Source organism: Thamnophis elegans, chromosome 1 (genome assembly GCF_009769535.1).
Source record: "Thamnophis elegans isolate rThaEle1 chromosome 1, rThaEle1.pri, whole genome shotgun sequence".
NCBI classification, from domain to species: domain Eukaryota; kingdom Metazoa; phylum Chordata; class Lepidosauria; order Squamata; family Colubridae; genus Thamnophis; species Thamnophis elegans.
Genome location: NC_045541.1, coordinates 168,214,650 through 168,231,275, shown reverse-complemented (window position 1 = coordinate 168,231,275; position 16,626 = coordinate 168,214,650). Strand labels below are relative to the sequence as shown.

General features: G+C 42.4%; 2 protein-coding genes across 4 annotated transcripts in view; one reads left to right on the top strand and one right to left on the bottom strand.

Annotated features, from left to right (window-relative positions):
- Nucleotides 1-2,248, top strand: part of ARHGAP45 (Rho GTPase activating protein 45) — a 71,233-nt gene extending 68,985 nt beyond the window's left edge. For all 3 annotated transcript variants that reach the window (XM_032209039.1, XM_032235705.1, XM_032208307.1), the window contains one exon: nt 177-2,248. In XM_032209039.1, the coding sequence (XP_032064930.1) occupies nt 177-565 (389 nt within the window). In that variant the 3' untranslated portion in view covers nt 566-2,248. The remainder of the gene's footprint in view (nt 1-176) is intronic.
- Nucleotides 2,249-4,681: 2,433 nt separating this feature from the next.
- POLR2E (RNA polymerase II subunit E) lies at nt 4,682-16,626 on the bottom strand. Its single transcript, XM_032212233.1, has 8 exons — nt 16,410-16,626; nt 12,892-13,066; nt 11,731-11,846; nt 10,384-10,464; nt 9,650-9,708; nt 8,720-8,798; nt 7,681-7,765; nt 4,682-5,413 (listed from the first exon to the last, which is right to left on the bottom strand). Exons 1-7 carry the CDS (start codon nt 16,464-16,466, stop codon nt 7,700-7,702), a joined length of 633 nt encoding a protein of 210 aa, XP_032068124.1. The 5' UTR covers nt 16,467-16,626; the 3' UTR covers nt 4,682-5,413; nt 7,681-7,699.

The window sequence follows — 16,626 nt, the reverse complement described above, 5'->3', positions numbered from 1 at the left end:
TAAGCTGGAAATTCTTCTAAATTGGAATATTTCTAAGGTGGATGCCATTGGGGTCTCCTCTCCTTCAGCTGGTGAAATTTTGGCATCACAAGCCAAGGAGGTGCCATATTTGTGTCACAGGGAACCCTTGGACGTCCCACTCTTGGTTCAATTGAGTTGTTTTCTTCTCCTTCTAGAACCCGACACTCCCTTTATCGATTCGGATTCGGATCCAGATCCAGATGCAGAAGATGGCACAGAGGCAGCCATTGAAGGAATCCCACAGGCCAACTCAGGGCCAGGAGGCAGTGAGACCAGCGGGGAGGAGGAGAGCCCCTTCGGTGAGGACGCCAGTGAGGAAGGTGTCCTGAGGGAGATACCCAGCGTGGAACAATCGGACCCTGAGGATACTTCACCCCTACATCCCCTAGGCCCAGCAGAAGGTTGCTGGGAGGCCGAAGGAGATGCGGTCTTCAGGAGCGGAGGTGATGAGGAAAACAGCGACGGGAAAGTTGAAAGCCTTCTGGTGGACCTCAACACCAACCAGTCTAACAACTCACTTTTCTCACACTTACTGATCAACTAAGAACACGTGTTTGATTTCCTGGCATGAAAAACTATGTCAGTTGAGGGAAGCGGTGAATCCTTTGCAGAGACTGACAGTGAAGGGATAGATGGTCTTCAACTGTCTTCTCAAGATCATCCTCTGGAGGCCTTCTGGTTCACCAGGCTCCTCATTCATAACAGCCTGCTTTTAATTCTTTCCAACACCAAAACGACATCTGGGGACTCTGTGTGAAAAGGCAGGGAGGAGACCATATAAGGAGAGGCATTAAGGCCCAGAGTGACATTGGAAGGACTCTCAACATCTAAACTTTAAGACACTTTTCTCTAACGTAATGCCCTCCTGAAATTTTGGATCTCGCTCCCATCTTTCCTCCTGCATAGTCCTAACCAAACAAGGGGGTGGGGGTAGGGGGGGGGCAGTAGCTTGAGGAATGCCCTTTCAAAAGAAGAGCCACAGAGAGAGTCCCTTTGCACTCCCTCCCATCCTTGAGGTTCCGTCCCGTTCAGGAAACAATACACCCATTGTGATCCTAGGTATTCCAATATGTTTGTTTAAACATTAGCAGATTATATTTGTTTCTAAGTAAAACCACTTCAGGATGCTACGGTATTTTTAAGAATCAGGGTACAGACAAAATGCTGGATGAGCTTGGCTGGATGACGGATTACTTGAAGGCTGAAATCCACTTGTGCAAATCCTACTGAGGTCTGAGGACCAGCGTTGGGTTGTTGGTGTGGATTGATCCTATCAGGGTGTGTGTGTGTGTCTGTGCACGCGCGCGACATATGCTTATTGCACAGCTGTATGAAAAGTGCCAGTAGAGCCAGCTGAAGGGGCTTTGTGTGAGATCTTGCTTATCCATCATCTCATTTAGCGCTCAAAGTTAACAGTGTCACTGAAAAAATAACTTTATTGTGACCAGTCCTCACATTTACAACCTGAGCAACGTCCCCACACTCGTGTCATTCAGGCACTTGGCAACTGGGAGGGGGGGGATGTTTTCGACCATGACAATATCCCGCAGTGCTGTGGCCGACATTTGTGTGCTCCGCAACTAGCTTGTGGCAAGCAGTCAATGCAGAAGGCAGTGAAATCAGAAGCCAGTCACATGAGGTTCCAATTCATGATTGCGGTGATTTGCTTAACAACCATAGTGGAAGCCAGTCCAAAATGATTATGTTTCACTTAGTGACCAGGTATTTAGTGACAGAGTAGCTGGTCCCAGTTGTGATCGCTAAGCGAAGGCTACCTGTACTCTCAAGTGGGATCTGCTGGAGAAATCCACCAGAGTTTAGTGCACCAGTATTCAGATTCTAAGAAGACACTTGAGATCTATAGAAGAAATGCAAGGTATTTGCGAGGTAAATATTCTGAAGCCACCTAAACAGCTTTTAGAACCACTGTGGACTATTTGAGGGCATTTCACAATAAAGGCCTAGTGGAACTGCTACGTTACATTTAAAGGTCCGTTGTACATAATTGAATTATAGCATTCATCTTGTTTCCCAGTCTTGGCCACTGTAAGACCTGTGGACTTCAACTCCCAGAATTCCCTAGCCTAGGAATGTTGTGGAATGATTCTGGTTGTCAGTGGTGGCTAGGGAATTCTGGGAATTGAAGTCCACAGGTCTTAAAATGGCTTAGGAGGAAACCCTGATCTAAAGCAAAGGCATATCATATCTATCTGGGAAAAAGGAAACCACAGCAAGAAATATTTTGCCTTCTGGAGAAGGCTGGAACGGTAGCAAACAGCCAAGGAAGGCTTTTGGGTATTTTCTTGAGGTGTGGATGAGAAAAATGAGTGAATAAAGTTGAAGTGCAAGTCTTCAACCGCAGCTTGTATTTAAATATAGATATGAGTAAGCTTATTTTAATGAGATGCTTGTTTCCTTTTAAACTGCTCTATACACTTGTGTTTTTTATAAGACTTGTATCAAAAAATAAACTATATTTGGGGAAGTGATATTTGCATCCAATAACTGTGTTTAGTGCTCCCTAGGGAACTCTTTGCATAAAAAAAACTCTGAATAATAGAGTTGGAAGGGACCTTGGAGGTCTTCTAGTCCAACCCTGTACCATTTAAAACAAATGGTTGTCTAGTTTCTTCTTAATAGCCTCCAACGATGGAGCACTCACAAGTCATTCCACTGATTAATTTTCCTGTCAGGAAATTTCCCCCTAATTCTAGGTTGCTTCTCTTCTTGATAGTTTCCATCCATTGCTTCTTGTCCTGACTTTAGGTGCTTTGGAGAATAGGTTGATTCCCTCTTCTTTGTGGCAGCCCCCGAGATATTGGAAGGCTGCTATCATGTCTTCTCCTTCTTTTCACTAGACTGGACATACCCAATTCTTGCAACCTTTCCTCATATGTCCATATATATATAAGACATATGTGGGATCTTTCCTTATAATCCAGAGTTTTTCAAACTAGGCAACTTTAAGATGTGTTAACGCATCTTAAAAGTGCCAAATTTGAAAAATGCTGTTTTAATCCTTTAGACTGCTGTTTTTCTAAACAGTGAGTCTGCTCATACGTCATGTTGAATCATGTTCTGAATCATGGTTGACAGCTGGCTGAATTCACACAATGTAACATCAGACTCAAACAATATTGTAGCTTGACAAAGATCCAGGATCACTCCACACCATATTTAAATGATAGTCTAAGCTACCACTTAACAGTGATTAAGAAACCAGACCCAGAAACACAAGCAAACCACAGCCAGTCACATTTGACTAACAATATATACATATATTGAATCTTTGGGTTAGCGAATACTTCCTGGATTTTTTTTTTGATACGTCTCATTAAAAAGAATTAAAAATCCAATGGCCTGATCAGGATTAGAGCCAACGGACAAAGAGCCTCACCCAACGGCTTTCTTTCTATACTTTCAGAGGGAAGAGAAATGGTGCAGCCATGATTGCCACAGCCCTGTTTCAAGGCCACACCTTTCCCCCCCCCCTCTACATTCACAGGTTTAGCCCAGATTAAAAGCCATCCATCCCTTTAATCCATCCCCAGATGATATGCAAACTAACACCGTGGTAACTAAGCCTACTATAAACCACAGGTACAATCCGGTTAAGGAATTCTGTAACTAGAGTTAAACCTCTGGTCTAGAATAGATTCACCCATCGCCCTATGTCTAACCTTGCCCTGGCTTAGCATCTCCTCTGAATCAGATCAGTAGATAGGAAAATGAATTGGAGGTTGCTCCCATCATAACTCACCTTGGCTCTCGCTGCCTGATGCTCAACATTTGAAAAACTTTTCAGATAAAGACTTACTGCACCTGGTCACATCAGTCTGAAGACAGCTGCACTTTGGATTTTGACAATACAGATCTCCTCAATTACCATCCACAATGGGGACTGGCTACTTGGTCATTAAGTGAGGCAGTAGCTAAGAGACGCCACTGCTGTGCTTATGAACTCTGCTCAGTTTTACAGACCTGCAAAGATTCTAAATGCTAGGAAAGATTGCAAAGTAACTTTTTCATCAGTTAACGGTGAACAGTAGCTAAATGAGACAATCACTAAATGACAGCTACTTTTATCAGTAATTTATACTTAACCTCTTTTCTAGTAATGAGTACCTTACCATCAAAATATTCATATATCTAACAATTTAGCTGTGGTGCAACCAACGTCTATGCGCAAGGTGTTCAGTGAGCTGCCTACCAGTCAGAGCTCATTTTTCAATTAAAACCCTGCTGCTTCAGACAGATGTGGTTGCCTAGCTACACATCTGCTCCCACCCCAAAAAAACTGCACTGAAGAATTTTCTGTGTTTTATTCAAGTTGAGAATGCCTTTCTTTTTTACGTACTTTCCAGAAAGCAATGGACACCCCTCTTCAAAACCACCTGATTTAAATAGAGATCACTCGAGGGTTCCATACCACTCCCCTCCCTGCTTTTTTCAGAGAAAAGAAGTCCTAGAGAGGATCAATTCTCATGGACCGGCAAGCTGCAGTTAGAAATTAATGCTGTAACGTTTGTTGTTGCTGAACTCCCAGTACCAGAGCCACGGGTAGAAGGACCAAACTGGATAGATTGAGGGGAACTACACCCCAGCGAATATGAATGGGCAGAGATTTCCAACTGATCTTAAGACAACAGGAAAACAAAAAGGGAAATAAAACATACTCTGTTTTATTGAAATAAAAATTTTCTGGACGACTGAGCAAACTCTGAGACTTAGCAATAACTCAGTGATAGTTAACAGAACAGGGAAGGCAGCAAGTCTTCTGAAGAATGCAGATATTCTTCCAGGGTTTATACAAGTCCATTTTTCAAGACAAAAATGACCAGTCCATAATTACAGGTTAGGGTTAGATTAGCAGTCTATTCCCCCATTTTAATCCTTAGAACCTCCACTCTCCCCCCACAAAAGGCCACCGAAAGCCACATCCAATGGAGCCCCTCTGTCCCCCAAACCAAAAAAGGGTTTTCCTACTCCTCCTCACCCTGATATCTACAGAAGGAATAAGGAAGCCCTCCCATTTGAAGATTTCTAAAGTATCCTTCATCCAGATTTGGAAAATAAATTGCTGCTGCCTTAAATAATTACCCCCCAAACTAACCCAAATTCCAGAAAAGTAGTATAAACAAATAATACATCCAGCTTATACAAGCAAGATGAAGTCCAGTTTGGAAAATCAATCATTTCCTGTGCTGCTGCTGGCTCCTTTCCTCTTCATGACCGGTTGGTTGGATGGAAAGGACTAGAATCTTGAAGTTCAAAGTCTCAAGTTGGTACATTTCTTCACATTCTTGTAAACGCTTGTATTTCCTTATGCTCAAGACTGTTAAGCAAGCAGATTGGCATCTCCAGGGTAAGGCAAAAAGAGCTTCAGACATTGCTATATATATAGGATAAGAGAAGCAGCATTAGTGTCTAATTTGAATTCTGTATTCATGTCGCAATTAGCTAATTAGCTACAATACCAATTATCACAGATATGCTTGTCCTTGTTCTGACCCAGGCTTCCTTAGAAAGCCAGAAGCTTTCTAAGTTTTGGTCCCGACAAAACCTCTTTCATTTACACAACTCTGAATTCCTTTCATTCACAGTCAGCAAGGCTTAGCAAACAGTCTTTCGGAGGAATGTTTATCAACACAAACCTTATCTCTTTTGGAGAGCTGCCAGATAACTAGTTTCCAAACACAGGGCAAAGGAACACTTGGCACAGAATCTCTTATAGTCACAAACAAAACTTTCCACTCTTGACACAACGGAATGAACAAATTGTTTCCTACAAATGCCCACTCCCCATTTCCTCCTCTTCTGTTTCCTCTGGGAGGGGCCAATCACCTCCAAGGTGTGGCTTTACTCCTAAGTTGACCCTGCTTTCTTAGTTTCTGGCAGCTCTGTGCATGCGCACACTGGGAACAGGCTCCAGCTGCTCTTCTGCTTCACTGCTGTCTAAGTTCCTCTCTGCCTCTGATGCAGAGTCCTTGTCTGAGCTTTTCTCAGTCCCCAGGACTGGTCCATGTTCCTCCCCAACCTCCTCACTGTCTGACTCTGCTGCTAGCTCTGCTGGCTGCAGTGGGCCACAACAGTCCTTTCTACACCAGCATTCCTCAAACTAATATCCTCCAAGTTAAATAAAATTTCCACCATTCATGGCTGGAGTGGCTGCTGGATGTTGGAGTTTATAGTTCAACACATTTAGACTCAGCAGTTTGGGCAACTCTGATTCACACAACAGCCTGTTACATTTCTAGTCTGGCTTTGGGTACAAATATTATTGGTCAGCCAATAATAAAAACTATATAGATTCTTCTGCCAATCCTGTATACTCACTCCATCCCATCCCATGTTCCTCAAAACTAGCCACAGTTCTTATCACATCCAGAGGCAGGATGGTTATAATACAGGTAGTTGACTTACTTACAACAATTGTAAGTTGACCTGACTTACAACAATTCATTTAATGACCATTTGAAGATATAACAGCACTGAAAAAAATGACATGATTGGATTTCACATTTATAATCGTTGCAGCATCCCCATGGTGACCAAAATTCGGGCGCCTGTTAAATGGCTTGTATTTATGACAGTTGCACTGTCCCAGGGTTGTGTGATCACCATTTGCAACCTTCCCAGCCAGCTTCCCACAAGCAATGAGTGAAGCCAGATTCAATTAACAACAGCATGATTCATTTAACAACTGCAGTGTTAACAAATGTGGCGAAACGGTTGTAAACTGGGGTGCAATTCAGTTAACAACTGTCTTGCTTAGCTCCAGAAATTTTGGGCTCTGCTGTGATCCTAATTTGAGGACTACCTGTATTCGGCTGTGAGATTCTGCAAGTGGTTTTCATTTTTTTTAAGCGAAACATTTAATCTTAGTGAAGAGACAGGCAACCCAATGAGAATATTGAGAATATAATTAGTGTCCTGCTGGATCAGACTGCGGCCCATCTAATCTGGGTTTTTTTTTCACAGTGGCCCCCAAGAGATGGCCTTTAGCGCAGTCCCACTACCATCAGTAGTTACTGATCCCCAGGACTACTGTGAATTGATTGTCCCCGCCCCCCAGGCCCCCTTTATGGAAGCCAGCCAATCTAGTAGCCAGCTTCATATCTAATGGTAAGGAATTTCGAATTTGAATGAGGTGTTGTGAGGGGGGAAAAATCCTTTTATCTATCCTGATTCATTCTGATTCTTTCTTCTGGCTCTAGTATTGGGGAAGGGGAAACAGCTTCTTTTTGTTCATGTTATCCATACCATGTCATAAGTTTTGTACCCCCTCAATCATGGGACAGGTTTAGCAACTTATGGTTGAGAAGAATCTAGATACCTCAAGATTTTTGTCAACCTTCTGATTATTGGCCATGTTGATGAGGATTTTGTAATCCCGCAACAGTTGATCTCCTGATTTGCAAATGTCTTCTCCTCTGCCCACCTAGGCCCTGCTCCAAAAGAAAACCATGGGCTGTCTTATCAGCACTGCCAATCAGAATGAATAACCAAGGTACATCAAATCTCAACTCTCCAACTCCTGTTATAAACTTTGACTACTTTGCTCCACACAAAGCAGACAAAGGCAGAAGGAAGCATGAAAGAGGAAGAAAGGAATGTCTATTTTAACCACCTTTAAGATAATGAAACATTTTATAGTACCTTATACGACACTTCTTGGCTACTGGACCAGCCTGTAAGTGATATAACGCCCGGCTGTTTCACTAGGCCGAATGATCTTTACCACCTGAAGAAACCACACGGACAATAGAGAAAGAAAATTATTCAGATTATTTTTCAGATTGAATATACAATGAATCCTTGTAAAATGGCTGATGGGACACCCTGCCTTTCAGGATTTCATCATGCAATCTGTTATACTGATCAAACAAGTTCAGCCTTCACCCAACCTGATCCCTCCCAAGTATCCTGGATTTGGCAACTTTGGGCCTGTCACTCTCTACCCAACATACCTCACAGGGTAGTTGTTGTGGGGAAAATAGAAAGAGGAAGGAGTGTGTAGGTAATGTTTGCCAGCTGCAGGAAGTCCTCAACTTACAACAGTTCATTTGGTGACCATTCAAAGTTACAACAGCACTGAGAAAGTGACTTACGACTGTTTTTCAGTTACGACCTTTGCAGCATCTCCATGGTCACATGATCAAAATTGAGAATTTTTTTTTGCAATTGATTCATATTTATGACCATTGCTATGTCCCAAAATCAAGTGATCATCTTTAGCAATCTTCTGTCAAGCAAAATCAATGGGGAAGCCTGATTCATTTAACAACCGTGTTACTAACTTATCAACTGCAGTGATTCACTCAGGTTGTAAAATGGAACAAAACACACTTAACAAATATCTCACTTATCCACAGAAAAATTAGGCTCAATTGTAGTTGTAAGTCAAGGACTACCTGTATGGATTTAAAGGAGCAAAAGGGGGGGGGGGTTGATCTAACAAAAGCCCATGTGAACTGTACTAAAAGTCCATTTAATCCAAGTAGATGCCTCTCTCCCCCCTCCCTCCCCCCCTCTCATCATAAGGCTTCCTGAGCTCCTATTTAGATATCAGAATGTATTGCCACTTATCACTTCCATATACTGTATTTATCAAATCCATTGGGAAATGACACATTCTCACACACACACACACACACACACACACACACACACACACACACGTTTCTCTGTTCCTTACCTGGCCTCTTTTAATTCCAAAATAGCGAGCTACAGGATCTCCAGCTTGTATTCTTGGAAGCTGATTCTCCCTTAATTTACTGATGATGGCAGTTAAAGGAAAAATTTCAAAACATATAAAAACAAGACCTTTTTAAAATTTCCTATACTGGGATCACAGTATATTTTGGCTAGTTTCACACAACTTGCTAACTTAAGCTAAATAAAGTTGGTACAGGAATTTGTGGTTTGGAGGAACATTGAAACCCAGGGCCTGTTTTAGCATCATGATTGAATCAAAGCTTCACTTTAAGCAATGTGATTAATTTGCACTTGGTGTATTGTGTGAAATGCATTTTGTAAACTTAGGTTTACAATCTGAACCATGAAAACCAATGCATGTCAATGGAACTGTTTTCAGACAATAGAATGTATGATTACTCATACATTGGGTTTACTCATCCGCCTATTATGCTTCAGGTTTTATAGGCCCTATCCAAACCCAAATTCAAGACGATAACACTATCATTTTAACCCCATATTCATGTTAAAATCCTACCTAGACATACCCCGTTTTCCCCAAAATAACACCTAACCAGAAAAAAAGTCCTAGCATGATTTTTCAGGGTGCTCATAATATAAGCCCTATCCCCAAATAAACCCCCGTTAAGATTTTCAGCCAGATGGATCTATTTAGTACTGCATTTCCCTGAAAATAAGACTTAATCAGAAAACAAGCCCTAATGCATCTTTTGTAGCAGAAATTCATATAAGACCAAGTCTTCTTTTGGGGGAAACATGGTATTAGCCTGGAAAGTTTCCTCTTAATACAGGATAATGCTAGAAAATTCAGCCTCTGTCTGATATCTGAAAGACAATAGCAACCCAATTCAGAACAAGCAGAAAACTGAGGAAGATACTCAAGACAGTAAGTACAGAGGCAAAAAGATACTATCTGGCCAGTAATTCTGTCACCTCTTCTTTGGTCATTACAACATGTTCTGGAACCAGCTGTAGTGGCAAAAAGAAAGAAAAGAATGAAAAACACAATATAGAAATAGCTAGATTTCTGCTATGCACAAAAAACTCTTCCAGGCAAACTACCACAGAAACAATTTCTGTCAATTGAATGATAACAGAGCTTATATTGTTCCTCTCAATGCACTGCTCACAGTCCCCCCCCCCACACCGTGACTCGTCAAAACCGCGCTCGACTAAACCGCGCCCGGTTAAACCGCGTCGCTGACGTCATCAACAGGGCGACAACAGCCAGCGCGGAGAAAGAAGGGCACTTTAAATAGCGCTTTGAAAGCAAGCCGATTCAACTTAAGGTAAGGGTTAGGTTTAGGGTTAGCTTAAGGGTTAGGCTTAGGGTTAGCTTAAGGGTTAGGCTTAGGTTTAGAGTTAGAGTTAGGTTAAGGGTTAGGATTAGGTTTAGGGTTAGGTTAAGGGTTAGGTTTAGGGGGGTTAGGTTTAGGGTTAGGTTTAGGGGGGTTAGGTTTAGGGTTAGGTTTAGGGGGGTTAGGTTTAGGGTTAGGGGTTAATTTTAGGTTTAGGGTTTACAGCGTGCTTCTGTCTCCGCGCTATTGTCGCCCTGTTGATGACGTCAGCGACGCGGTTTAGTCGGGCGTGGTTTAGTCGGGCGCGGTTTTGTGGTGGAACCCACACACACAATCCCTTTCTCACCTCATGCTCAGTGATGTTGATCAGCAGCTCCTGTTGAAGGAATTGTTCAAGGATGTACTTGGGAGCCATGTCTACTAGAGACTAAAAGAGAGAAGAGACATTGAGGCAGCAGATAAGGCTGTACATTAAGAAAGGGGCTTCAATATTTCGGAAGAGACTTGATGGGGAAAGGGGAAAGAGAGACAGAGATTGCAACCCCTCTTCCTGGTACCTTAAAGCTCAAACTCCAACTCTAGTTCTAGGTTGCTTCTCTTCTTGGTTAGTTTCCATTCATTGTTTCTTATCTTGCCTTCTGGTGCTTTGGAAAATAGTCTGACTCCTTCTTCCTTGTGGCAGCCCTTCAAGGGTTAGACTGAGATCATGTCACCTCTGGTCCTTCTTTCCACTAGACTAGGCATACCCAGTTCCTGCAATCGTTCTTTGTATGTTTTAGTTTCTAGGTCCCTAATCATTTTTGTTGCTCTTCTCTGCACTCTATCCAGAGTCTCAACATCTTTTTTATATTGTGATCAAATACAGGTAGTCCTCAACTTACCCAAAATTTATGCTTCTAAGTGATAAATTTGTTAAGTGAGTTTTGCCCCATTATATGACTTTTCTTGCCACTTTTGTTAAGCGAACCACTGCAGTTGTTAAATTAGTAACACGGTTGTTAAGGGAATTTCGTTTCCCCATTGACTTTGCTTGTCAAAAGATTACAAAAGGTGATCACACACACACAGACATGGACACACGGACAACTGTTATGAATGTGAGTTAGTTCTCAAGCATTTGAATTTTGATCACGTGACTATGGAAATGCAGCAAACAGTTGTAAATGTGAAAAACAGTCATAGGTCACTTTTTTTCAGTGCTGCTGTAACTTTGAATCGTCACTAAGCAAACTGTTTCCAGGATTTCTTGTACTGGATGCAGTATTGCAAGCATGGTCTTACTAAAACAGTATTAATACTTTATATGATCTTGAGTCTATCCTTCTATTCATGCAGCCTAGAACTGTATTGGCTTTTTTGGCTGCTGCCGCATATTGTTGGCTCATATTTAAGTGATCATCCACTAGGACAATCCTATGCTACTTTGGATGTGCTCTTCAGTGATAAAGTGGCATCCATAAAGGTGAGAAATGCACACAAATATTAACATTAAGATGGTGGGAAAACAGACTTTTATGACTAATACTTTTGAGAACTTTCTAATTTGAATGATGTTCTCTATTAAAGACAATGCCGTGGGATCTAGCCCTCCCCCGAGAAAAGACCATTGTACCCTGAAAATTACAGATCAGGATCCCTTAGCCAGCAATGAGATTATGTCAACATCCCTTCTGCCCATTTAAACTCAAGGTACCTGTTTGGCAGATGGAGTCATGCCTTGTTGCACCACAATCAGGGCCCGGGTAATATTTTCCTCTTGCATTCGTTGGCAATACATCTTGATGGTCTTAATCCCAACTTTTGGTTCCTCTGAAAAGAGATTTTTGTTTGTTTGTAAGTGGAGAATCTCCATGAAATAAAATACTTTGTTCATTAGGCCTGACATCTGCTTCGGGATTAGCATTCAAGCTCTCATTTAATAATACATGAATTGAAAGCTTTAATAGTAAAGCATGAAGCTTGCAACTCCCATTGTTTCAAACAAACATCATTTCAATGGCTGGAATTTTAGCCAAATAAAATTTGCAGTAGTATGATAGCTGTTTCACTACTACCATATAATCAAAAACAGCAGAAAGAGGATTACGTATTTGTTAAATTATCCACTGAAATACCATTTATTTTTATGTACTTCCATAACTGATTTAGTTGAGAAATTAGTATATGTGGAAGATGAAAGTTATAATTATCAAACCTCATATTTTATTCTTATAAATATGTGAACATTTTATCCATTATATAGGCTTTTTAGAAAAGGAACTCTTAATAGTATAACATTTTTGCTTGGTCATTATCTGGCCTATTTTTTTTAAAGAGATGCCATCTCCTTTAGGAATAAATGCACTCCATCATGAAAACAGTTGTTACCATCAAAATAATTTTACTACACACTGTATAGTTTGTATAAATATGTTGGTCAAACTGTTTTTATTTCTGCCTCACCAACAAATGGCATTAAATTAAATAAAACAGTAAATAAAAAGTTCATGAACCAGTTTCTCTATTGCATCCACTGTGTATTTAAAAACAAGCAAACAAATGTCAAATTTATTCCATTCAACTTACTGGCATACTAGAACTAAAAATACAACAAAAGCCAAACATATTTCTTTAAGATACACAGATGGTAAAAGTCAGTTAGCAGAAAGAACTGATGAAGAGGGATGGGAAAATTCATTCCAGATCTTCAAAGAAAAGATTGCCTTTTAAGAACACAAACTGCAAGATGTGAAAGAAACAAGAACTGAATAAAAATGTCACTGAATTAATTCAGGAAAGAAAGCAGAATGAATGAAGATGCAATCAAATTCCAGGTTCCTAATAGTAATAACCAAATCTATTTTCGTATAATCACCTGGGAAAAAGACAAACATCTGATCCGTAGGATCATCGTTGTGGGCCACCAACACTGTGAGATCAGTACGCCGAGGTCGCCCTTCACTCGGCTTATCACCAAACTGGGCTTTGAACTCTTCCAGAGTCTGATCCAATTCATCCTGTGTTACCAAGTAGCCTCGATCGTGACACAGCTAATTCAAGGACCAAAAAAAGTGCATTTTTAATATTAATATAATACTATGCTGAAGAATGCAAGTAACTATAGCGGCAAAATATAGGCAGTCCTCGACTTATGACCACAATTGAGCCCAAAATTTCAGTTGTTAAGTGAAACATTTGTTAATTGAGCTTTGCCCCATTTTATGACCTTTCTTGCCTCATTGTTAAGTGAATCACTGCAGTTGATAAGTTAGTAACCCAGTTGTTAAGTGAATCTGGTCCCCATTGACTTTGCTTGTCAGAGATTGCAAAAGGTGATCATATGACTTTGGGACACAGCAACGGTCATAAATATGAACCAGTTGCCAAACATCTGAATTTTGATCACATGATCATGGGGATGCTGTAAAGCAGTGGTCCCCAACCCCCGGTCCGCGGACTGGTGCCGGGCCGTGGAGTACCTGGCACCGGGCCGCGCAGCGGCCGGGGGCCATGATCCCTGCTGCCTCTTCACCCACACGCGCAGCCTGAGATCAACTCCGGGACTCGAACCCGAGAGCCGCCTCTCCGGTCCAAACCCCACTCCCACCCCGGCCGCCCGCCCGGCCGCCTTGGTAGCCCATGGAGACGGAGCGCGTTCGGTTCGCCGCTACCTGGGGGCGCCGTCCCCATGACGTCACCGCGGAGTCCTCGCCTCCTTCCCTGGCGAGGCTTTCTCCCCGCCAGCCAATCAGAGGCCAGTCCCCGGGCAAGCGGGGACAAGTTGCTGGCCGGTCGAAGCAGAAGCGGGAGATTGGAGGGGGGGGGAGAGAGAGAGCGAGAGCGAGCGCTGGGCGGGTGGCAGCGCGTTCCACAGCGGACTAGGCGCGCCGCGGGCTGCCAACCCCCCCCCCCCACACACACACGTACACACACTGCCTCTCTGGCAATTGGCTGCCCAGGAAGGGAGCGGGGAGCTTTCACAGATAGGAACGTGATGGGGTTTGTTTTCTTCCCCCACTCCTGAGCCCTTTTTTTTTTTTTTTGCTTGCCTTCTGGGGTCTCCGCCGTGGAGCAGCCGAGGTCAGATGGGGAGGCGGGGAGAGAGAGAGAGAGAGAGAGAGAGAGAGATGGGCGGGTGGCAGCTGTCTGTGAAACATCTTCCCCTCCCCACCTCCTGGGCAGCCAATTGCGGGGTGGTGGGGGTGGAAGGAAATAAAAAGAGAAGTTGCCCTTTCATTTTGCAATCTCTCTCTACGACCTTGTTTCATTCTCTTCCCTTTTGTTTCATCCTCATTTCTCAATCTCAGCAACTTTAACACTTTTGGACTTCAACTCCCCAAATTGCCCAGCCAGCTAGAATAGATAGATAGATGGTGGATAGGTGATTGATAGATAGAGAGGGATGGATGGATGGATGGATGGATGGATGGATGGATGGATGGATGGATAAATAGATAAATAGATAAATATACATATAGATGATAGATAGATAGAGGATATATACACATACACGCATACACACATACATACACAGAGAGAGAGAGAGAGACAGAGACAGACATGGATGGATAGATATCACAGAAGTGAGTACACCCCCTCACATTTTATCAATATTTAAGTATATCTTGCAGCAGTTTAGACATTAATGGCTGGGGGCCATGATCGCTGCAGAACAAGGCCCCCCCACCCCTGCGCGCGCTCAGCGGGCCACGGTAAAATTATCAAAGGCTGACTGGTCCGCGGCGATAAAAAGGTTGGGGACCACTGATATAGATGATAGATAGATAGAGGATATATACACATACACGCATACACACATACATACACAGAGAGAGAGAGAGAGACAGAGACAGACATGGATGGATAGATATCACAGAAGTGAGTACACCCCCTCACATTTTATCAATATTTAAGTATATCTTGCAGCAGTTTAGACATTAATGGCTGGGGGCCATGATCGCTGCAGAACAAGGCCCCCCCACCCCTGCGCGCGCTCAGCGGGCCACGGTAAAATTATCAAAGGCTGACTGGTCCGCGGCGATAAAAAGGTTGGGGACCACTGCTGTAAAGGTCATAAGTGTGGAAAATGGTCATAAGTCACTTTTTTCAGTGATGTTGTAACTTTGAATAGCAATAGCAGTTAGACTTATATACCACTTCATAGGGCTTTCAGCCCTCTCTAAGCGGTTTACAGAGTCAGCATATTGCCCCCAACAATCCAGGTCCTCATTTTACCCACCCCGGAAGGATGGAAGGCTGAGTCAACCCTGAGCCGGTGAGATTTGAACAGCCGAAATGCAGAACTGCAGTCAGCTGAAGTAGCCTGCAGTCCTGCAGTTAACCACTGCGCCACCTCGGCTCTTATGGTCACTAAATGAACAGTTGTAAGTCGAGAACTACCTGTAGTGAACCATTCATTTAAGAACCTATACTAAGGCAACTGTCGACAATAAAGCAACATCAAAAAGTGAACTGTCTTTGCCAGCAACCTAAATATGTCAGCCTTGAGACCCCCTCCTCACTATTTCTTCTATGTTTTCCTTTTTATATATTCTCATTCAAGCAATATAATATATAGTTTCCCTTGAGTCAGAAGACCTGGTAAATAGTATATATGGAAGCATTCATGTAGTTTTCTTGGCAACAGTATGGAAATGGTTTGCCTTCATCTAGATTGCTTTTCATTTTTCTAATCTAACCCATCAGGCACCAACAGATGGTCCGTGGACCACTGGTGGCCCTCTTGAAAATTTTGGTGGTCCGCAGAAAAATTATTTGCATTTCTTATATTTCACTAAATACTATTTATCTTTTTAGAAAATTCATATTAGTGGTCCGCGGGATTTAAAATTATGAATTTAGTGGTCCCTCAGATCCGAAAGGTTGGTGATCCCTGGTCCAGCCTACAACTCTAGGATTATTTAACAGTCTTTGATCTGATTTTAGTTCTTGGAGATTTTCCAAAATTGACTACAGTTGGTGCTACTGCTAGATCATTAACTTTACCATCAACTCAGACAGATTTTGACCTGTCCCATCCCAAACCTACCACTTTATTACAAAATTATCATTATTATTTTTTTAACTAATGCAGTAATTTTGTAGCTTTGGTGAAAGCACAATATATTTTAATTTGCAAACAAGCCGGAGCAAATTACCTACTTCAAAATAATCCAATTAAAACAAATAAATATTTTGTATATTTTGTAAAGGATTGTAAATATTTTGTAAAGGATTTGGGAGCACTGAACCCAACTAAGAAAAATATAAAATAAAAAGAACGGGCATTTTCTCCCTCCATAACGTTCAGGTCAGAATGGCAAACCCCGTCAGCTGTGACCTACCCCCCATTCCCATTCCCAGGGCCCAGCTTTCTCCCCTCCTTCTCCTGACCTGCATGATTGTTTTTCGGATTTTCCATAACCGATAAGTTTCTTCTTCGTCGTCCATGACGCCCCCTGACAAGACCGCCACGGGGATGCCAAGAAAACGGCTCCGGGAGATGACGTATTAGGCACGCGACGGGTGGGCAGTATTATGCATGCGCGAAGAGAAACGAGCTGTTGAAGGAGATTTGCGCACGCGCAGGAGGCGAGAAGTAGGAGAAGAA

Bases quoted from the DNA above. Each gene is read 5' to 3' on its own strand.
- POLR2E (XM_032212233.1), bottom strand. From the start codon at position 16,466: ATGGACGACGAAGAAGAAACTTATCGGTTATGGAAAATCCGAAAAACA. The intron at 8,799-9,649 runs GTATCTTTTTGC...TGCCATCATCAG, and splicing joins ACAGAATTACTGGCCAGATA to TAAATTAAGGGAGAATCAGC. The intron at 7,766-8,719 runs GTAAGGAACAGA...TGGTTTCTTCAG, and splicing joins TTGGAATTAAAAGAGGCCAG to GTGGTAAAGATCATTCGGCC.